The 22,326-nt window shown below is 37.7% G+C and overlaps 1 protein-coding gene across 7 annotated transcripts in view; it reads right to left on the minus strand.

Moving 5' to 3' along the window:
* Positions 1-22,326, minus strand: part of DOCK7 (dedicator of cytokinesis 7) — a 216,361-nt gene that overhangs the window by 51,693 nt on the left and 142,342 nt on the right. For all 7 annotated transcript variants that reach the window (XM_065872784.1, XM_065872822.1, XM_065872816.1 and 4 more), the window contains 4 exons: positions 18,926-19,096; positions 16,785-16,924; positions 10,610-10,779; positions 9,464-9,618 (listed from right to left, as the gene is read on the minus strand). In XM_065872784.1, the coding sequence (XP_065728856.1) occupies positions 9,464-9,618; positions 10,610-10,779; positions 16,785-16,924; positions 18,926-19,096 (636 nt within the window). The remainder of the gene's footprint in view (positions 1-9,463; positions 9,619-10,609; positions 10,780-16,784; positions 16,925-18,925; positions 19,097-22,326) is intronic.

Below are 22,326 nucleotides of genomic sequence, written 5' to 3' on the forward strand. Positions count from 1 at the left end.
CCCTCCCTTTTCTTTCTTTCCTTCTTTCTTTCTTTCCTTCTTTCTTTCTCTCTTTCTCTCTTCCTACTTTTTCTTCCTTTTATTCTGAGCCCTGTGGATGAAAGGCTCCTGGTGCTGTAGCCAGGAGTCAGTGCTGTGCCTCTGAGGTAGGAGAGCCAACTTCACGACACTGGTCCACAAGAGACCTCCCAGCTCCACGTAGTATCAAACAGCGAAAATCTCCTAGAGATCTCCATCTCAACACCAACATCCAGCTTCACTCAACGACCAGCAAGCTACAGTGCTAGACACTGTATGCCAAACAACTAGCAAGACAGGAACACAACCCCACCCATTAGCAGAGAGGCTGCCTAAAATCATAAGAAGTCCACAGACAACCCTAAACACACCACTAGACGTGGACCTGCCCACCAGAAAGACAAGATCCAGCCTCATCCACCAGAACACAGGCAATAATCCCCTCCACCAGGAAACTTACACAACCCACTGAACCAACTTTAGCCACTGGGGACAGACACCAAAAACAACGGGAATTACGAACCTGCAGCCTGCAAAAAGGAGACCCCAAACACAGTAAGATAAGCAAAATGAGAAGACAGAAAAACACACAGCAGATGAAGGAGCAAGATAAAAACCCACCAGACCTAACAAATGAAGAGGAAATAGGCAGTCTACCTGAAAAAGAATTCAGAATAAGGATAGTAAAGATGATCCAAAATCTTGGAAATAGAGAAAATGCAAGAAACATTTAACAAGGACCTAAGAAGAACTAAAGATGAAACAAGCAACGATGAATAACACAATAAATGAAATTAAAAATACTCTAGAAGGGATCAATAGCAGAATAACTGAGGCAGAAGAACGGATAAGTGACCTGGAAGAGAAAATAGTGGAAATAACTACTGCAGAGCAGAATAAAGAAAAAAGAATGAAAAGAACTGAGGACAGTTCTCAGAGACCTCTGGGACAACATTAAATGCACCAACATTCGAATTATAGGGGTTCCAGAAGAAGAAGAGAAAAAGAAAGGGACTGAGAAAATATTTGAAGAGATTATAGTTGAAAACTTCCCTAATATGGGAGAGGAAATAGTTAATCAAGTCCAGGAAGCACAGAGAGTCCCATACAGGATAAATCCAAGGAGAAACATGCCAAGACACATATTAATAAAACTGTCAAAAATAAAATACAAAGAAAATATGTTAAAAGCAGCAAGGGAAAAACACAAATAACACACAAGGGAATCCCCATCAGGTTAACAGCTGATCTTTCAGCAGAAACTCTGCAAGCCAGAAGGGACTGGTAGGACATATTTAAAGTGATGAAGGAGAAAAACCTACAACCAAGATTACCTAGCAAGGATCTCATTCAGATTTGATGGAGAAATTAAAACCTTTACAGACAAGTAATAGCTGAGAGAGTTCAGCACCACCAAACCAGCTTTACAACAAATGCTAAAGGAACTTCTCTAGGCAAGAAACACAGGAGAAGGAAAAGACCTACAATAACGAACCCAAAACAATTAAGAAAATGGGAATAGGAACATACATATCAATAATTAGCTTAAATGTAAATGGATTAAATGCTCCCACCAAAAGACACAAATTGGCTGAATGGATACAAAAACAAGACCCATATATATGCTGTCTACAAGAGACCCAGTTCAGACCTAGAGACACATACAGACTGAAAGTAGGGGACAGAAAAAGATATTCCATGCAAATGGAAACCAAAAGAAAGCTGGAGTAGCAATTCTCATATCAGATGAAATAGACTTTAAAATAAAGACTATCAGAAGAGACAAAGAAAGACACTACATAATGATCAAGGGATCGATCCAAGAAGAAGATATAACAATTGTAAATACTTATGCACCCAACATAGGAGCACATCAACACATAAGGCAAATGCTAACAGCCATAAAAGGGGAAATCGACAGTAACACATTCACAGTAGGGGACTTTAACACCCCACTTTCACCCATGGACAGATCATCCAAAATGAAAATAAATAAGGGAACACAAGCTTTAAATGATACATTAAACAAGATGGACTTAATTGATATTTACAGGACATTCCATCCAAAAACAACAGAATACACATTTTTCTCAAGTGCTCATGGAACAGTCTCCAGGATAGATCATATTTTGGGTCACAAGTCAAGCCTTGGTAAATTTAAGAAAATTGAAATTGTATCAAGTATCTTTTCTGACCACAACGCTATGAGACTAGATTTCAATTACAGGAAAAGATCTGTAAAAAATACAAACACATGGAGGCTAAACAATACACTACTTAATAAAAAAGTGGTCACTGAGGAAATCAAAGAGGAAATAAAAAAATACCTAGAAACAAATGACAATGGAGACACAATGACCCAAAACCTATGGGATGCAGCAAAAGCAGTTCTAAGAGGGAAGTTTATAGCAATACAATCCTATCTTAAGAAACATCTCGAATAAAAAACCTAACCTTGCACCTCAAGCAATAAGAGAAAGAACAAAAAAACCCCAAAGTTAGCAGAAGGAAAGAAATCCTAAAAATCAGATCAGAAATAAATGAAAAAAAATGACGGAAACGATAGCAAAGATCAATAAAACTAAAAGCTGGTTCTTTGAGAAGATAAACAAAATAGATAAACCACTAGCCAGACTCATCAAGAAAAAAAGGGAGAAGACTCAAATCAAAAGAACTAGAAATGAAAAAGGAGAAGTAACAACTGCCGCTGCAGAAATACAAAAGATCATGAGAGATTACTACAAGCAACTCTATGCCAATAAAACAGACAACCTGGAAGAAATAGACAAATTCTTAGAAATGCACAACCAGCCAAGACTGAATCAGGAAGAAATAGAAAATATGAACAGACCAGTCACAAGCCCTGAAATTGAAACTGTGATTAAAAATCTTCCAATAAACAAAAGCCCAGGACCAGATGGCTTCACAGGCAAATTCTATGAAACATTTAGAGAAGAGCTAACACCCATCCTTCTGAAACTCTTCCACAATAAAACAGAGGGAGGAACACTCCCAAATTCCTTCTACGAGGCCACCATCACCTTGATACCAAACCAGACAAGGATGTCACAAAGAAAGAAAACTACAGGCCAATATCACTGATGAACATAGATGCAAAAATCCTCAACAAAATACCAGCAATCAGAATACAACAGCACATTAAGAGGATCATACACCACGATCAAGTGGGGTTTATTCCAGGAATGCAAGGATTCTTCAATATACGCAAATAAATCAATGTGATACACCATATGAACAAACTGAAGGAGAAAAACCATATGGTCATCTCAACAGATGCAGAGAAAGCTTTCGACAAAATTCAACACCCATTTATGATAAAAGCCCTGCAGAAAATAGGCATAGAGGGAACTTTCCTCAACATAAAAAGGCTATATATGACAAACCCACAGACAGCATCGTCCTCAGTGGTGAAAAACTGAAAGCATTCCCACTAAGATCAGGAACAAGACAAGGTTGCCTACTCTCACCACTCATATTCAACATAGTTTTGGAAGTTTTAGCCACAGCAATCAGAGAAGAAAAGGAAATAAAAGGAATCCAAATCGGAAAAGAAGAAGTAAAGCCGTCACTGTTTGCAGATGACACGATACTATACATAGAGAATCCTAATGATGCTACCAGAAAACTACAAGAGCTAATTAATGAATTCGGTAAAGTAGCAGGATACAAAATTAATGCACAGAAATCTCTGGCATTCCTATACACTAATGATGAAAAATCTGAAAGTGAAATCAAGAAAACACTCCCATTTACCATTGCAACAAAAAGAATAAAATATCTAGGAATAAACCTACCTGAGGAGACAAAAGACCTGTATGCAGAAAATTATAAGACACTGATGAACGAAATTAAAGATGATACAAATAGATGGAGAGATTACCATGTTCTTGGATTGGAAGAATCAACATTGTGAAAATGACTATACTACCCAAAGCAATCTACAGATTCAATGCAATCCCTATCAAACTACCACTGGCATTTTTCACAGAACTAGAACAAAAAATCTCACAATTTGTATGGAAACATAAGACCCCGAATAGCCAAAGCAATCTTGAGAAAGAAAAATTGAACTGGAGGAATCAGGCTTCCTGACTTCAGACTATACTACAAAGCTACAGTAATCAAGACAGTATGGTACTGGCACAAAAACAGAAAGATCAATGCAACAGGATAGAAAGCCCAGAGATAAACCCACGCACATATGGTCACCTTATCTTTAATAAAGGGGGCAGGAATGTACAGTGGAGAAAGGACAGCCTCTTCAATAAGTGGTGCTGGGAAAACTGGACAGGTACATGTAAAAGTATGAGGTTAGATCACTCCCTAACACCATACACAAAAATAAGCTCAAAATGGATTAAAGACCTAAATGTAAGGCCAGAAACTATAAAACTCTTAGAGGAAAACATAGGCAGAACACTCTATGACATAAATCACTGCAAGATCCTTTTTGACCCACCTCCTAGAGAAATGGAAATAAAAACAGAAATAAACAAATGGGACTTAATGAAACTTCAAAGCTTTTGCACAGCAAAGGAAACCATAAACAAGACCAAAAGACAACCCTCAGAATGGGAGAAAATATTTACAAATGAAGCAACTGACAAAGGATTAATCTCCAAAATTTATAAGCAGCTCATGCAGCTCAATAACAAAAAAGCAGAGAACCCAATCCAAAAATGGGCAGAAGACCTAAATAGACATTTCTCCAAAGAACATATACAGACTGCCAACCAACACATGAAAGAATGCTCAACATCATTAATCATTAGAGAAATGCAAATCAAAACTACAATGAGATATCATCTCACACTGGTCAGAATGGCCATCATCAAAACATCTAGAAACAATAAATGCTGGAGAGGGTGTGGAGAAAAGGGGACACTCTTGCACTGCTGGTGGGAATGTGAATTGGTACAGCCACTATGGAGAACAGTATGGAGGTTCCTTAAAAAACTACAAATAGAACTACCATATGACCCAGCAATCCCACTACTGGGCATATACCCTGAGAAAACCATAATTCAAAAAGAGTCATGTACCAAAATGTTCATTGCAGCTCTATTTACAATAGCCCGGAGATGCAAACAACCTAAGTGCCCATCATCGGATGAATGGATAAAGATGTGGCACATATATACAATGGAATATTACTCAACCATAAAAAGAAACGAAATTGAGCTCTTTGGATTGAGGTAGATAGACTAGAATCTGTCATACAGAGTGAAGTAAGTCAGAAAGAGAAAGAGAAATACCGTATGCTAACTCATATATATGGAATTTAAGAAAAAAAAATGTCATGAAGAACCTAGGGGTAAGATGGGAATAAAGAGACAGACCTGCTAGAGAATGGACTTGAGGATATGGGGAGGGGGAAGGGTAAGCTGTGACAAAGCCAGAGAGTGGCATGGACATGCATACAGTACCAAATGTAAAATAGATAGCTAGTGGGAAGCAGCTGCATAGCAGAGGGAGATCAGCTCCGTGCTTTGTGACCACCTAGAGGGGTGGGATAGGGAGGGTGGGAAGGAGTGAGATGCAAGAGGGAAGAGATATGGGAACATATGTATATGTATAACTGATTCACTTTGTTATAAAGCAGAAACTAACACACCATTGTAAAGCAATTATTCTCCAATAAAAATGTAAAAAAAAAATGAATGAAATGTTGCAAGGTTCCCCTTTAATGATGCCAACTATCACTACTTCTATTTAACATTGTACTCAAGGTTCTAGCCAGTAAATAAGTTATGGAAAAAAAAAAAGAAAGGAAGAAATGAAACTGCCAGATGATATGATTGTGTATATAGAAAAAAAATCTATACCTCTGTTATTAGTTTAGTAATTCTGCTGGAAATAAACATTGTTCAAAATCAATTCTATGCCCCCATAAAAGGAATCAACAATTAGGGAGTTCCCTGGTAGTCTAATAGGATTTGGCACTTTCACTGCCATGGCCCAGGTTCAATCCCTGGTCAGGGAACTGAGATCCCATAAGCTGTGTGGCATGGCCAAAAAAAAAAAAAAAAAAAAAAATAGCAATCAACAATTAGAAAACAATTTTTGAAAACGATGACATTTATGAGACTGTAAGAATATAATGTTATATATATAAAATTTATGTGTATTATACATTATCATATTATATAATTTTATAATATTACTAAAATATTTTTAAAATATCAATGACTAACTATACACCTACAAAGGATGTTCTAGGCCTCTGGTGAAAGCTATAAAGGTTTATGTATGTGTAGACACTAAGGAAGGCCTAAATAGTGGGGAGATCTAACATATTCAAGGATTTTGGGATTCAAGCATGTAAAAATATTCCCAAAAACGGATCCGTAGATTCAATACAATCTTACTTTAAAATATGACATTTATCACCAAATTCACAATTAAGTGTATGAAAAAGCAAGCCACAAAAAAAGAAAGAAATCTTTGAACCACTTATAATTGACAGTGGGCTTGATCCAGACATATAAACTACTATAAATTACAAGCAAAGGCAGAAGATCCAATGGAAAATGGGCAAAAAAACTCTAGATACTTCAAAAGAAAAAATCCAAATAGCCATTTATATGAAAAAGTGCACACCCTCATAAGACATCAGGAAAATGAATGCTAAAATGAGATATAATGATATATTACCAAATTGACAAAAATTTAAATGTTTGAATATTCTAAGTGCAGACGGACGAACATATGAAGGAACAGAAACTCTCTTATAGCAGGTGCAAATAAAAATTAAGACAAACCTTTTGGAAAACATCACGGCATATCTAGTATAGAAAAGGGTATACATATATGACCCAGCGAATTCCACTCCTAAGAAATACCCTAAATAAAAGTATGTACATGCAGACAGGAAACATACAGAAGAATCTGTAAGACTGTTATTTGTAACCAAAGATCAGAAACCATTTATGCATCTATCAATAGAATGGGTAAATAAACTGATCTATAGTCAGACAATGAAATATCACGCCAAAATGAAAAATCAGTGAATTACAGCTATTTTTTACAACCTGGAGGAATATTAAAGACATAATGTAAAACTAAACTATAGTATTTAGGGATGCAAACTTAGATGGTGAAACTATTAACAAAATTATGCAATTACTTCATTAGTTAGGATAATGGGTGGCTTGGTGGATAGCTGTGGTGGAAAACAGCAGGCCAAGGATTTCTGGAAGGTGGTCAATGTTCTATATTTTGTCCTGAATTGTGGTTACAAAGATATTCATTTTAAAATCTTTTGTAAACATTTACATTTATGTTTCATGTACTTTTTCATTCGTGGTATATTTCACATAAGCATTTTAAAAAATGAAAAACAAGGTCAACAAAACTGAGAATAGTGGTCATTTTGAGGGGAGAAAGGGATTGAACTGATGGCAAACTGGGAACTTCCAAGGAAATTGCAATGTTCTGTTTCTGAAGCTGAGTGGTAGGTACACTGCTGTTTCTTCTATTATTACATTTTAACTATACATGTACTTTATATATTATTTTGTATCTACAATAGCAAAAGCAAGTAAAAGGAAACACTGAAAAACTGGAATTCATCAAAATTAAAAACTTTTGCACTTCAAATGACAGCATCAAGAAAGTGAAAAGAGGGACTTCCCTGGTGGTCCAGTGGTTAAGAATCTGCCTTCCAATGCAGGGGGACACGGGTTTGATCCCTGGTCGAGGAACTAACATCCCACATGCTGCAGGGCAACTAAGCCCGTGCACCACAACTACAGACCCCACGCGCTCTGGAACCCATGCACCACAACTACAGAGCCCACGCGCTCTGGAAGCCCATGTGCCGCAATGAAAGATCCCGTATGCTGCAACTAAGCCCCAACACAGACAAATAAATAAATAAATAAATATTTAAGGAAATAAAAAGGGAAAAGATAATCCACAGGAGAAAATATCTGCAAATCACATATCTGATAAGGAATTTATATCCAGAATATATAAAAAACTCTTTCAACTCAATAACAAGAAGATGAATAACACAATTTTAAAACACTAAAGGATTTGAATGGACTTTTTCTCTAAATAAGATATACAAAAAGATGTGCCAATAAGCAAATGAAAAGATACTCTCAGTATCAGTAGACTTTAGGGAAATGCAAATCAAAATGACAATGAGATACCACTTCATACACACTAAGGTATGAAGTATATATAATAAAAAAGAGATAATAGTGTCAGTGAGGATTTAGAGAAACAGGAACCTTTATTCATTGCTGGTGAGAATTTAAAATGGAGCAGCCACTTTGAAAAAGTTTAGAAGTTTCTCAAAATGTTAAAGATAAAGATACAATATAACCCAGCAAATCCATTCCTAGGTATCTACCCAAAAGGAATGAAAACATATGTGGACACAAAGACATGTACACAAATGTTCATAGCAGCATATTGCTAACAGCCAAAAAGTGGAAATGATTCAACTGTTCATCAACTCATAAATGGATAAAAATCTGGTCTATCAATATTTAGGAGTACTACTTGGCATTAAAAAAAGAAGTACTGATACATGTCACAACATGAATGAACCTCAAAAACATTATGCTTAGTGAAAGAAGCCAGACATAAAAGATCACAGTCTATAATTCCATTTATATGAAATGCCCAGAACAGGCAAATCTATACAGACAGAAAGTAGGTTAGTTGCTGCCTAGGGTTGGTGCTGTGTGGAAATAGAGGGTGACTGCTAATAGGCTTCAGGGTTCTTTTTGGGGTGATGGAAATGTTCTAAAATTAGATTGTGGTGATGGCTGCATAACTCTGTAAAGATACTAAAAACCATGAAATTGTACATTTAAAATGGATGAATCTTTTGACATGTAAATTATCTCAATAAAACTTTTTTAAAAGTTGTCTAGTAAGCTAGCTTCCATAAATACGATTGCAGTTTTCTGAAAGAAGTCATCTAAAACTTTTAGAAGTTGATCTTGTTTTATTAAGTTTGTTTACTTCCTGCCTCCCTGTTCTTCCCTCTTTAAGAGGGGAAAATTACAGGGCTGAATGAATATCAATTTATTTAAATATGAAAAAGTATAAATCTTCACAGATTAAAAATAAATATTCTCAACTGCTAAATAACTGAGACTATTTCTTAGAGCTGACAAAGAATAAAATGGATTTTAAAAATGAAGAAAATAGGCTATAAGTAAGGCAACCTTCAAAATTCTAAATGACAGAATATAGAGCTTTATACCATGAAGTTTGAGGTAATTAATAATTTTAAAAACAACTTAGTACAAGATGGGCAATATTCTCAAAACCTTAATGCCTCCACAAAATAAATAAAACTCAGAGTACTTCTGCATCAGCTAGTACAATAATCTGTTATTAAAGGGTATATCCTTGGAAATATCTGTCTTTCCAGATAAAACTTCTGTAGGAGGGTTGTTTTTACCGTTGATGTGAGGAGGAAACTGCCGGGCCTTGTTAGCTGAGGAACTGATGTTCCTGCAATTGCCATGGCAACTGTCTGGCTTATCATGCTTCCGCTCTCACTCTCATAATCATCGGTGGCTATACAGATTGGTCTTCCTCGTTGATTGTGAGTTTCTGGAAAAAAATCACCCGAAAATAAATAAAGAAAACTTCTGTTTAGCTTAATTAACAGCTATTGAGCAAGCAATTCCCTTTCTTATTCTCCTTTACTCTTTAAAGAAAAACCTATTAACATATACTGCTTATCATTATATTTACTTCTTTTAAAAAAATAATTTAAATATTTTAAACATTAACTCATTCCTGTAGTAATATTTACAGTTTTGTAGAGAACTTTAACTTGCTAGTAAAAGAAGATATAATAATATAAATTTCTGCCTTCAGATAAGGAAACCTGCTTTAGTGATCAAAATACTGGGAAAACTACTCTACTATTAGTCTCTCAAAGGGAAAGAGTTGCTATCTTTATATCACCAGCACCTACTGATAATACATATTAGATACCAGTAAAATTTTTTTAATTGAACTGGAAGTACTTTATCAGGTTAATTGCTAGTTCAAATGCAACCTACAGTGTTTTCTCTAAGGCAAATGAAGGAATTTAAGTAAATTCTAAAAATGGAAAGCAAGAGGAATAAAACTTTGTGGGTTCCAGTTTTTAAAAAGTAACAAAACTTCAACTTATTAACCCAGTATTAGCAATAAACATCATTGTTGTTATTCAGGTGAATATTAATTTCAATTTTATGTATATGAATAAAATTGAGAGGGTGGTGGACATCTGGCAAGTTTTCTCATATTGTTTTTTTCAGATGAACAGTATACACTCACACAAAAAAAACCCTATTTCCTAATAGGTAGGTATAGAAATGCTATAAAATCATTATTTAAAAATTTGCCATAAGAAATGCTTACAGAAACCTTGCAGTGAATTTTCTCACACAGTCTAAAGTCTTTCAGAAATATGTTATGTATTTACAGTGTACCTATGTCAGTGTAAGTTTCCTTATATTTCTTTTCCTAAAATAAGATCACCTTTCAGATATTTTCTAATACTTTTAAACACTGAGATTTGCCTTTAGTTTGTCTTAAATATACTAAGTACCTGTAAAATCATACAGCTGAGGAACAGTTTCCATGATAATGCCAATCAGAGGCAGATACAACATAGCCACCCGAGCCTTTATCTGGGGGTCAGAGTACCGTGGGTCTGAGTCGTGACTGGATAGTAAATTGTGTACCATATTGATGACTTTCTTATGCAATCCAAACAGTCTATTTAAAAAGAAGATGAAGAAGCAGCTGCAGTAAGGTCACAGAGATTAGTTAATATCTTTAGAGCAAACAGTAAGTCATGGTACTGAACCACTTTATTCAGCTTCTTAACTTTGCCACATATTTGCATGTATTCCTATAAAACACTTCTCATTTTAAAATTAATCAATGTCCAAAAAATAAATAAAATTAATATCTCGCTGTACAAAATAAGAACTGAGGCAAAAGGAAATACTATACAAATTCACTTAAGAGTAAATCTGAGTATTTTTTCATTAACTCCTTAGGGCATTTTAATATTAAATAACTTAAAACCAGTTACGGTTATATTTTAAAGCAAAAAATGTAGGGGCTTCCCTGGTGGCACAGCGGTTGAGAGTCCGCCTGCCGATGCAGGGGACACAGATTCGTGCCCCGGTCCGGGAAGATCCCACATGCCGCAGAGCGACTGGGCCCATGAGCCGTGGCCGCTGAGCCTGCGCGTCCGGAGCCTGTGCTCCGCAACGGGAGAGGCCACAACAGTGAGAGGCCCGCGTACCACCAAAAAAAAAAAGTAAATTTTAAGTAGTTGTAAATTTTATTTCATCAAATAAAATCTTTTCACATTTAACCAAAACAAACTTTTATTTCCTTTATCTAAAAGAAAAATCCTCTACCTAATGGGCTATACATAGTCCATGGCTAGGGTTGCCTTCGACATCTCTATTTAAACTGAACTTCCTTGCTCATTTGGGCCCTTACAACTTTCTAGACTCCCAATCCCAAGTTTCAACTGGCTAATACACTAGCAAGGATCACTCTCATCTTCACACTTTTTTGGCTTCTCTTCTTAGACTGAAGCTGCTTTGACTATGAAAAACATTCTAAAGAAAAATTCATCCAACTTCAACTGCCCTTAATGCTGTACCTGGCAGCTGTTTCAGATCTTATTCTCTCTCCTTAAGCCTCTTACCATCAATCTCAATAGAAGACCTTACCTCCAACTTTCTTTTAGGAAAGAAAAGACGTTCTGAATTTGCTCTGGCCAGGTCTTTTAACACATCTCCATCTTTATAGCTACCAAATCATCTTTCCTTTCATCTCAGAAAAAATTCTTTCTTCAATAGCTTCAATGTCCCTCCTCACTAAGTTCTTCCCTTCTTTCCTATCTTGAAAATACATGTTCACTTGAAACAAGTTTGCTCTGGCTTATTTATAGTATTTCTCTTAGTAATAAACTATTATATGATTTCTCTAGTAATAAACTTCCTGAATGTGCAGTATATATCAAGCGTTTTTTTCCATTTACTTCCTAATATCTACTCTCTTTCTCTGAAACTAAAAGTTTTTGAATGCTTACCACATGGTATTGTACCCCTTTCATCATTTAATAGCTAAATGATTTTTCAAAGATACTTAACCTCTGTTTCCCTATCTATGTATGAAGGTAATAACCTACCTCATAAGGTGGCTGTGAAAATTAAGTTACATAATTTATGTAACATGCTTATTAGCACAGTGCCTTGCACACTGCCTTTTTCAGTAAATATTAGCTTTTCTGTTTTAAGATCACACAGCATATTTAAAAGCTAGGACTGGAAACCAGGTATTCTTCCTCCAGGGCTCTTTAGCTTATCTACCATTTTACGTAGGTATATATGAAATCTACCTGGAGATTCTTCTTCCTTCCAGTTTTTATTCAGAAAGTATATTTTTAAATACTGTCAAGAACTCCATCTAAAGGACATATTTCAGATTTCATTTTCTAGCTCTCTACTTGACACTTTGTCATCTTTTATGTTTTCTTCTCAGTGTTTTCTCCAAAGAGTTCCCATTATTCCTCATATTCTCCATCATTCTTCCCACGTCTCAGATTCTGATCATTTGCCTTTTATGTTCTCCCTTTCGACTTGTGTCACCAGTGATGATTCCCAAACCTGGGTATATATTTAACATCTCTCAGCAGCTACCAGCGCCAGACTTCAACCTATCTAAACTCTACCCACTGGTCTTCATGAAGCCTTTTCATGTGTCTACATTACTCAATCACATTCAGCCATTATACACATACACACACACACACACACACATGCAGGACCTGTCATATCCTATGCTAGATGTTGGAGATAAGACATTGTCCCTGTTCTTAAAGAGCTTGCTTTAGCAAGACAGAAACACAGACACAAAAATAATAATTCAGTTTTACAAATGCTATAATAAAGGTGCTAATCTTCTTCAAAACTAGGTCTGTACTACAAAATTTGCATTTAACCATAGTATCCTGTTTCAATGTTGTAACTTTCTAACTGCAATGAAAATTTCTAGAGAGCAAATCTTTGGTCATTATTGGAACACATGGGGCTTCCCTGGTGGCACTGTGGTTAAGAATCTGCCTGCCAATGCAGGGGACACGGGTTTGAGCCCTGGTCCAGGAAGATCCCACATGCCGTGGAGCAACTAAGCCCGTGCGCCACAACTACTGAGCCTGCACGCCACAACTACTGAAGCCCGTGCGCCTAGAGCCCGTGCTCTGCAACAAGAGAAACCACCGCAATGAGAAGCCCACGCACCACAATGAAGAGTAGCCCCCGCTCACCACAACTAGAGAAAGCCTGCACGCAGCAACAAAGACCTAACACAGCCAAAATTAAATAAAATAAATAAATTTTAAAAACAATATTAGAACGTATTATTGCTACTCAAGGAATTATTTTTGATTACTTAGCAAGCAGAAGGAATAAAAAGAAAAACAATCCTCTTAAGGGTCTATCTAACAAATGTATGTTGTATTTTATCTATGTAAATATAAGAAGAATGTAAAACTTAGAGATGTGAGTCTCTCACAGTCAATCATTCATTCACTGAATTAACATATACTTATCAAGAGTCCACTCTGTACCAGACACAATTCTAATGCAGTGGGAATACAGCAGTGAATAAGAAAGTGCCTGCTCTCTTGAGCTCACATTCTAAGGGAAGGGGACAGATAATGAACAAACAAGCAAATTTCAGGTAAGTGCCTTGTAGAAAATAAAACAGGCTTATCTGGTTAAGAATAATTGTGGCAACGGCAACACAGCTATAATTCAGATTGGGTGGCCAATGACAGTCTCAGTGAGTAGATGATACTCTTTGAGTGGAGACCTGAAGAATCACAAGGAAGAAATGCCTATGTGGAGATCTTAGGGCAATTTCAGCATTGCTTCAGGCAGAGAAAAGTCCTAGCCCAAGGGCCCTAAGGTGGGACTGGGTTGGGCCCATTAGAGAAACAAAAAGAAGGCCAGGATGGGTAGATTTTAGTATGTGAGGAGGGAAGAGAGTGGCAGTGTAGACAACAGCTAGATATATAGGGCTTTGAGGTCCATTATTAAGTCTGAACTTTATTTTAAATGCTATTTTAAAAGCACACACTTTTAACTATTTTAAGAGTTAAGTGTGCTTTTAAACACAGTAAAGAGTTTTAAGCAAGGAAGTGACGTAATTTAATTTTCATTTCTAAAAGACCATGTAGGCTGCTTGGTAGAAAAGGGATTTTAGGGAGGGAAGAATGGAAGGATGATTGGGGAGCAGCAGTAAAGATGGAGAGAAGTAGCTAAACTTGGGATATATTTTGGAGATAGTGTTAAGGCATTTGCTAATGGACTGGGTGCAGGAAAGAGTGAGAAAAGGAGGAAACAAGCAACAGTAAAAGCTTATAATCCTGTATATTACTATTTAAAGCTCTTTCAGTTATCTTTTTTAACTCAATAGACAAAGTAGTAGTGAACACAGTTATCACAGCTTTCAGACTTGATAGAAAATCTTTCCAAGTGTCAAAGGACCAACTCTGAAGACCAGCTGGAAGAGATAAAAAAGAAGTCTTTCATAGGTCCTATATTGTTCCACAGAAATGTATCTATTTTAATAGAACTGATCCTTCATGTGAGAAAGAAACCTCATCACAAAAACAGTTGACTGTTAGAATTCTCTGTTTTTTATCAGACACTGCTGAACACCTACACAACATCTCCTTCCCCTGTCTTCCTTCCTAATAGAATGTAAAACTTTTCAGGTATACGTTCCTGCCCCTGTGACTCAGGGGAAGCTGACTCCATTCCCCCAGTTTCTGAAGTAGATAGATCCAATCAGATTAGCCCTGCTACTTAAAGCAGACAGTCAGTAAAGCTGTTTCATTGTCAGTGTGAGAAGAGATAAATGTTAATTAACTAATTGCTTCCTTAACTGAGAAGGTCTACAAAAAAAAAAAATATCACATGAACTGAACACTTTTTAGTGACAGCTGATTTACATTTAGGCATGAGGTCCTTACTTTCTGCTTTGTAACAAACCACCCATGAACCAAAACCAGTCTAAGCACCACATTTGAGTAGAAGTGATCTAATCCATCCAGGAACCTGGCATTGCTCTGGTGACTGTAACAGTACAGGATAGGCAAGTGAGCCAAATCAGTCCAAAGAAAAGATGTGCACTGCATGCTTGAAAGAGGGTTTTTTTTCCCTCTGTCCTCTGCTGGACATGAACAAGTAATAATCTAAGCTCAACTGCCAGAGCAACTACCTTACAGTCATGAGAGGCACACTAGCCTCAGGATAAAGCTGAGGGGTTTCTATAGAAGCAAGAGGTATAAAGAAACAGAACCCTGATAACATTATTGAGCTGCTGATTATAGTGTGCTAAAAACCTTACCTTTCTTCCAATTATGAAAAAATAAACATCCTTCCTTTAATAAAGCCAGCCAGTATGAAGAAAGGTTTTCTGTTTCTGGTAACCAAACTTATCCTGATGTATTAAGTAAAAATACTGGAAATATAGAGTCAAATGATTGAGATATAACAGTTATTAAAGAAAGGTAGTATGTTTAGAAGTTGTTGTCAGAGTGATTTTTTTCAAACGATGGATCCTTCCCCCCTAATGACATTATATTCATTTATCAATGGCAAAATATAAGAGTGGTGGCAAGCAAGGGTGGGAGACCCAGGGTTTCACCCACTTAGTCTGCCCTCTCCATACTCCAATGTCTACACCCCAACCCCATCCTACATGGAAGCACATTAAGGACCTTTTCACAACCTTACAGTTCTGCAGAGCACAGAGTGAAAAACTGCTTCTTAAAACTATATTCCTAATGCAAGAAGTTGCTGTTATGAAAAAAACTCATGCCTTTCATTTGCAGAAGCTTTAGCCTTTGACAGTTTACTTAGCATTAACCATGTCCCTATCGCTAAGAACTTTACAAGCATCCTTTTTCATTCGTTCAACAAATACATCATAGGATTCTTAAAAAACCTGCTCAAAAGTATCTCCTTTTGTTCTCTGGAGCTCTTACTTCAGGTTAAACTGCATTACAAACTCCTAATGATACTATCATGGAAAAAAAAAGCAATTATTACCCAAATGAGTTACAGTCATTCAGATTTTTGAAAATAGCTGTTAACATAGAAATACCCTATACGGATCTTAGATCACAACACATTTATAGAAAAGCTCTTTCTATAAATTCAAATCATCAGATAATATACTCTTCTTACTATATCAATTTCCAGTAATTCTTTAAAAGTATACACAATTTTGGAAGTTTCTAAAACCTAAGGACATTTGTTTATAGAGCAAATTTTGAAGTACATGCTACAGAGTATGATGGCAAATCATAAATTTTCCTCACAAGGAATCAAACAGACTAGTCTACTTAACTGAAATGTGCCTGCTGTATATCAGCAAATCTAAAAGTCTATCTACTAATATGCACAAATATTTTATGTACTACTAAGAAGGAAAAAAAGGCCACCAACTAAACCATGATGCAATGTTGATTTCAAGACAAACATCAAATTCAGAGATGACAAAAAATGTCTTTCTTAAAACTGATGAAATATAGAAATAACATGAGTATGGAACTTAGTGAACACAGAAGTAGAAGAAGAGTGGTAAACAGTATTCTTTTGATTCCTAGGAAGTTAACTGGATACTTCTGTCCCATTGTCCAAAATCAAATTAATATTCTACACTGCAAAAACTGGTCTACTCACCCTTCAGCATCAGGATCTAAAATGACAGCCAGCTCTGTTAACACAAGTCCTGCCAAATAATGTTGCTGGCGGAAAGGCACAGACAATTCAAACATATTTGCAATCTTCTGGTCTTGCACAGTGGTGGAAAATCCAGAACTCTGTTTGGGAGTGAGGTAGAACAAAACTATAACAGCTATGCAACAAAACATTCTATAGACAGAGCACTACAACAAATGCGATGTGAGCATTATCTGAAAGTGAGATAAACTTTTAAAGTTTATTTTTACATTACTATTATTAACATTGGAGAAAGTAACTGCTCTTACTTTTGGTATAGGAAACTATGATGAAATAACATTTTAAATTATTTTCAATTTCCTTTTTCTCATATTAAAATTTTTTCATCTGCTTTTTCCTTTATACTTTTAGCCACTTAATGTTTCAATATCATACTCTGAAGGGAAAAAAGGAACTAAATCCATATGCTACATTATGTACTCACTGCTGAGTACAAGAGAAATATTCATAGTCAAGGCTATCTATGGGTTTCCAGAGAAATTTCAAATACTATGAAGTTGTTTTTCGGGGAAAACACTATCTCCAGAAAATTACTGTCTTTTGTTTGTCCACTCACTGAGTTTTTAAGAGTTTTTTAATACTGTAAAATAGCATCCCGCCCCCCCCACAAGATGCTTAAGGCAAGAATGTCCTCAATCTCATCATCCTTAATCCATATTCAAGACCGCCCATGCGAGGTTTCTTAGAAGAACAGACTTCAGATTTCTCTATGGAGAAATCATCTTCCTAATAAGCATATAAAACTATCCTTGCCCCCACTTCCCAAAGAGTGATGTCTCTGTCATCTATTAGAATCTGAAAATTCTGCAGTTAGATGAGAAAGTAGGGAACGAGATAATGGAATAAATTCTGTTAATTTCTTGGCTGAATGAGATGTTCAGCAGGGAGTCAGGTGTAAACAAATGTGTTTCATTAAAGGTTTTAGGAACTGTACCTTTGACTAATTTGTACTTGACTGTGTAGCCATATCTTTGACAGAGGATGGGGGAAGGGAGCAAAGGACTAGCCTCATTTGTTATTGGAAGAAGTGTGTCCTAGCCAGGTACAAGTATGTGGAAACAGGCTGATCCTTAAGAATTTTTGCAAAGGTAAAATGAAAAGTTGGGGGTGTTCTCTGATGTTTTCTAATCTTTCTGAGTAAAGTTTAAAATTTAGTTTATCAAACATCTGAGGTTGATCTAGTGTAGGGAATTACTTTCAGGAATTAAATATCTCAAAAATAAACTTATAAAGAGTTCATATCAACTTTCACTCTAGACATTAAGAGCTTAAGGAAGTAGCTTGTTTGCCTTAGGAATTATATAGCAAAAAGATGTTTCACTAGGAGGGAACATCCAGGCTTCTCTGATATGAAAACCACAAAATCGCTTCATTTCAATCTGTATGACAGGACACATAATAATTGCTACGATAACCCTTTGTCATCTTTAGAGCAACTACTAGGCACCCTGTGAAAATCCATAAACACCCATCTAGTTTCCTTTGGGTTCTCTGGATACAAGAAAGGCAGGTAGGGCTTTTCCAGGACTGCACTGCAGTTTGACTTCTTTCTCTGCTAAATTACGCTTCATTCCCCTTCCTTTCACAGGTATTGACATCTAATAAATACCTTGTCTCCCAAACTCAGTCTGTGTCTGCCTCAAAAAAACCCAACCTGTGAAAACATCAAGTGAGTTTATGTAGTTGAATTCACTCCCTTGTGCCTGAATCGGTAAGAGGGGTACAACAAAGTGGTTAAAACTTGGGCCCTAGAATAAGCCAACACGTGCCATGGTTCAAAGCCTAGATCTGCCAATTTTTACTATATGTGACCCTGGGTAAGCTACTGACCTTTCTGTGTTTCAATTTTTTTCACCTGTAAAATGGGGATAATAATAGGACTTACCTCCTAGAGTTCCGGTGAGGAGTAAATGATTAATACTTATAAATTACTTAACCATTTAATACTTATAAAGCACTTAGTATGGAGCCTATCACACAGCTATTATTCAACAGTGTTACTTTTCATGTTTTCCAGTGTTTAGAATGCTTTTTCCACAAGTCTGGACTTAAAAAAATTTGTTTTCATACATATTGCATACCTGAGATGTTGCAGAAGAAACAGAAGGTGATGGTGACGCAGGTGGAGTTAGCAGGCTACAGGGTAAGTTTAAGGTAACATAGTGCTCATGGCTGCAGATGATGCGCAGAAAATCCAGCCTCAGGGACACCAAGACACTTGGAGTTGGTAATGAATAAAGCTTTGAAGATACCTTGTAAGTGTTGCATAAATAAGAAAACACCAATTGAACATATCATTTCTCTACTACCAATACCAGAATGATGAATTAAAGTGATTTCTAAATTAAAGGGAGATGGCTAAGAAGGAGGAAATAGCTTCTTCCTCTTAGTCTATGTCATTGTTGAGTGTCAGAAACCCTTGTATTCGACAGAATAACTGCTTTGGGGGAAAATATTACTACGTTTAAAATAAGGTGCTGAGAGAGAGGGGGAAGATGACGGAAGAGTAAGACGCAGAGATCACCTTCCTCCCCACAGACACATCAGAAATACATCTACATGTGGAACAACTCCAACAGAACACCTACTGAACGCTGGCAGAAGACCTCAGACCTCCCAAAAGGCAAGAAACTCCCCACGTACCTGGGTAGGGCAAAAGAAAAAACAATAAACAGAGACAAAAGAATAGGGACGGGACCTGCACCAGTGGGAGGGAGCTGTGAAGGAAGAAAGGTTTCCACACACAAGGCAGCCCCTTCGCAGGCAGAGACTGCGGGTGGCGGAGTGGGGGAAGCTTCGGAGCCGCAGAGGAGAGCACAGCAACAGGGGTGCAGAGGTCAAAGTGGAGAGATTTCCGCACAGAGGAACGGTACCGACGGGGGCTGGAATCTGAGGCTCGGGCTTCGGTCAGAGCGCAGGGAGAGGACTGGGTGAACATAGCATGAAGGGGTTAGTGCACCACGCCTACCCAGGAGGGAGTCCGGGTAAAAGTCTGGACCTGCCGAAGAGGCAAGAGACTTTTTCTTCCCTCTCTGTTTTCTGGTGCGCGAGGAGAGGGAATTAAGAGCGCTGCTTAAAGGAGCTCCAGAGACGGGCATGAGCCGCGGCTAGCAGCACGGACCCCAGAGACGGGCATGAGACACTAAGGCTGCTGCTGCCACCACCAAGAAGCCTGTGAGCGAGCACAGGTCACTATCCACACCCCCCTTCCGGGGAGCCTGTGCAGCCCGCCACTGCCAGGGTCCCGGGATCCAGGGACAACTTCCCCGGGAGAACACACGGCGCGCCTCAGGCTGGTGCAATGTCACGCCAGCCTCTGCCACCGCAGGCTTGCCCGGCACTCCGTGCCCCTCCCAACCCCCCCCCCCGGCCTGAGTGAGCCAAAGCCCCCAGCGGCTCCTTTAACCCCGTCCTGTCTGAGAGAAGAACAGACGCCCTCCAGCGACCTACACGCAGAAGCGGCGCCAAATCCAAAGCTGAGCCCCCAGAGCTGTGAGAACAAAGAGAAAGGGAAATGTCTCCAAGCAGCCTCAGGAGCAGCGAGCGGGTTAAATTTCCACAATCAACGTGATGTAACCTGCATCTGTGGAATACCTAAATAGACAACGAATCATCCCAAATTGAGGAGGTGGACTTTGAGAGCAAGATTTATGATTTCTTCCCCTTTTCCTCTTTTTGTAAGTGTGTATGTGTATGCTTTTGTGTGAGATTTTGTCTGTATGGCTTTGCTTTCACCATTTGTCCTAGGGTTCTATCCGTCCATTTTGTTTTTGTTTTACTTTAAACAAATTTTTTTTCTTAAAAATTATTTTTTATTTTGATAACTTTATTTTATTTTATCTTTCTTTTCTTTTCTTTTATCCCCATCCATCCTTCCTTCCTTCCTTCCTTCCTTCTTTCCTTCTTTCTTTCTTTCTACTTTTTCTCTCTTTTATTCTGAGCCGTGTGGATGAAAGGCTTTTGGTGCTACAGCCAGGAGTCAGTGCTGTGCCTCTGAGGTGGGAGAGCCAACTTCAGGACACTGGACCACAAGACACCTCCCAGCTCCATGTAATATCAAACGGAGAGAATCTCCCAGAGATCTCCATCTCAACACCAACACCCAGCTTCACTCAACGACCAGCAAGCTACAGTGCTGGACACCCTATGCCAAACAACTAGCAAGACAGGAACAAAACCCCAGCCATTAGCAGAGAGGCTGCCTAAAATCATAAGTCCACAAACACCCCAAAACACACCACCAGACGTGGACCTGCCCACCAGAAAGAAAAGATCCAGCCTCATCCACCAGAACACAGGCAATAATCCTCTCCACCAGGAAGCCTACACAACCCACTGAACCAACTTTAGCCACTGGGGACAGACACCAAAAACAACGGGAACTACGAACCTGCAGCCTGCAAAAAGGAGACCCCAAACACAGTAAGATAAGCAAAATGAAAAGACAGAAAAACATACAGCAGATGAAGGAGCAAGATAAAAACCCACCAGACCAGACAGCCTCTTCAATAAATGGTGCTGGGAAAACTGGACAGGTACATGTAAAAGTATGAGATTAGATCACTCCCTAACACCATACACAAAAATAAGCTCAAAATGGATTAAAGACCTAAATGTAAGGCCAGAAACTATCAAACTCTTAGAAGAAAACATAGGCAGAACACTCTATGACATACATCACAGCAAGATCCTTTCTGACCCACCTCCTAGAGTAATGGAAATAAAAACAAAAATAAACAAATGGGACCTAATGAAACTTCAAAGCTTTTGCACAGCAAAGGAAACCATAATCAAGACCAAAAGACAACCCTCAGAATGGGAGAAAATATCTGCAGATGAAGCAACTGACAAAGGATTAATCTCCAAAATTTACAAGCAGCTCATGCAGCTCAATAACAAAAAAACAAACAACCCAATCCAAAAATGGGCCGAAGACCTAAATAGACATTTCTCCAAAGAAGATACACAGAATGCCAACAAACACATGAAAGAATGCTCAACATCATTAATCATTAGAGAAATGCAAGTCAAAACTACAATGAGATATCATCTCACACCAGTCAGAATGGCCATCATCAAAAAGTCTAGCAACAATAAATGCTGGAGAGGGTGTGGAGAAAAGGGAACACTCTTGCACTGCTGGTGGGAATGTGAATTGGTTCAGCCACTATGGAGAACAGTATGGAGGTTCCTTAAAAAACTACAAATAGAATTACCATAAGACCCAGCAATCCCACTACTGGGCATATACCTTGAGAAAACTAAAATTCAAAAACAGTCATGTACCAAAATGTTCATTGCAGCTCTATTTACAATAGCCCGGAGATGAAAACAACCTAAGCGCCCATCATCAGATGAATGGATAAAGAAGATGTGGCACATATATACAATGGAATATTACTCAGCCTTAAAAAGAAATGAAATTGAGCTATTTGTAATAAGATGGATAGACCTAGAGTCTGTCATTCAGAGTGAAGTAAGT

The sequence above is a fragment of the Phocoena phocoena genome, chromosome 1 (genome assembly GCF_963924675.1).
Source record: "Phocoena phocoena chromosome 1, mPhoPho1.1, whole genome shotgun sequence".
In the NCBI taxonomy this organism is placed as follows: Eukaryota; Metazoa; Chordata; class Mammalia; order Artiodactyla; family Phocoenidae; genus Phocoena; species Phocoena phocoena.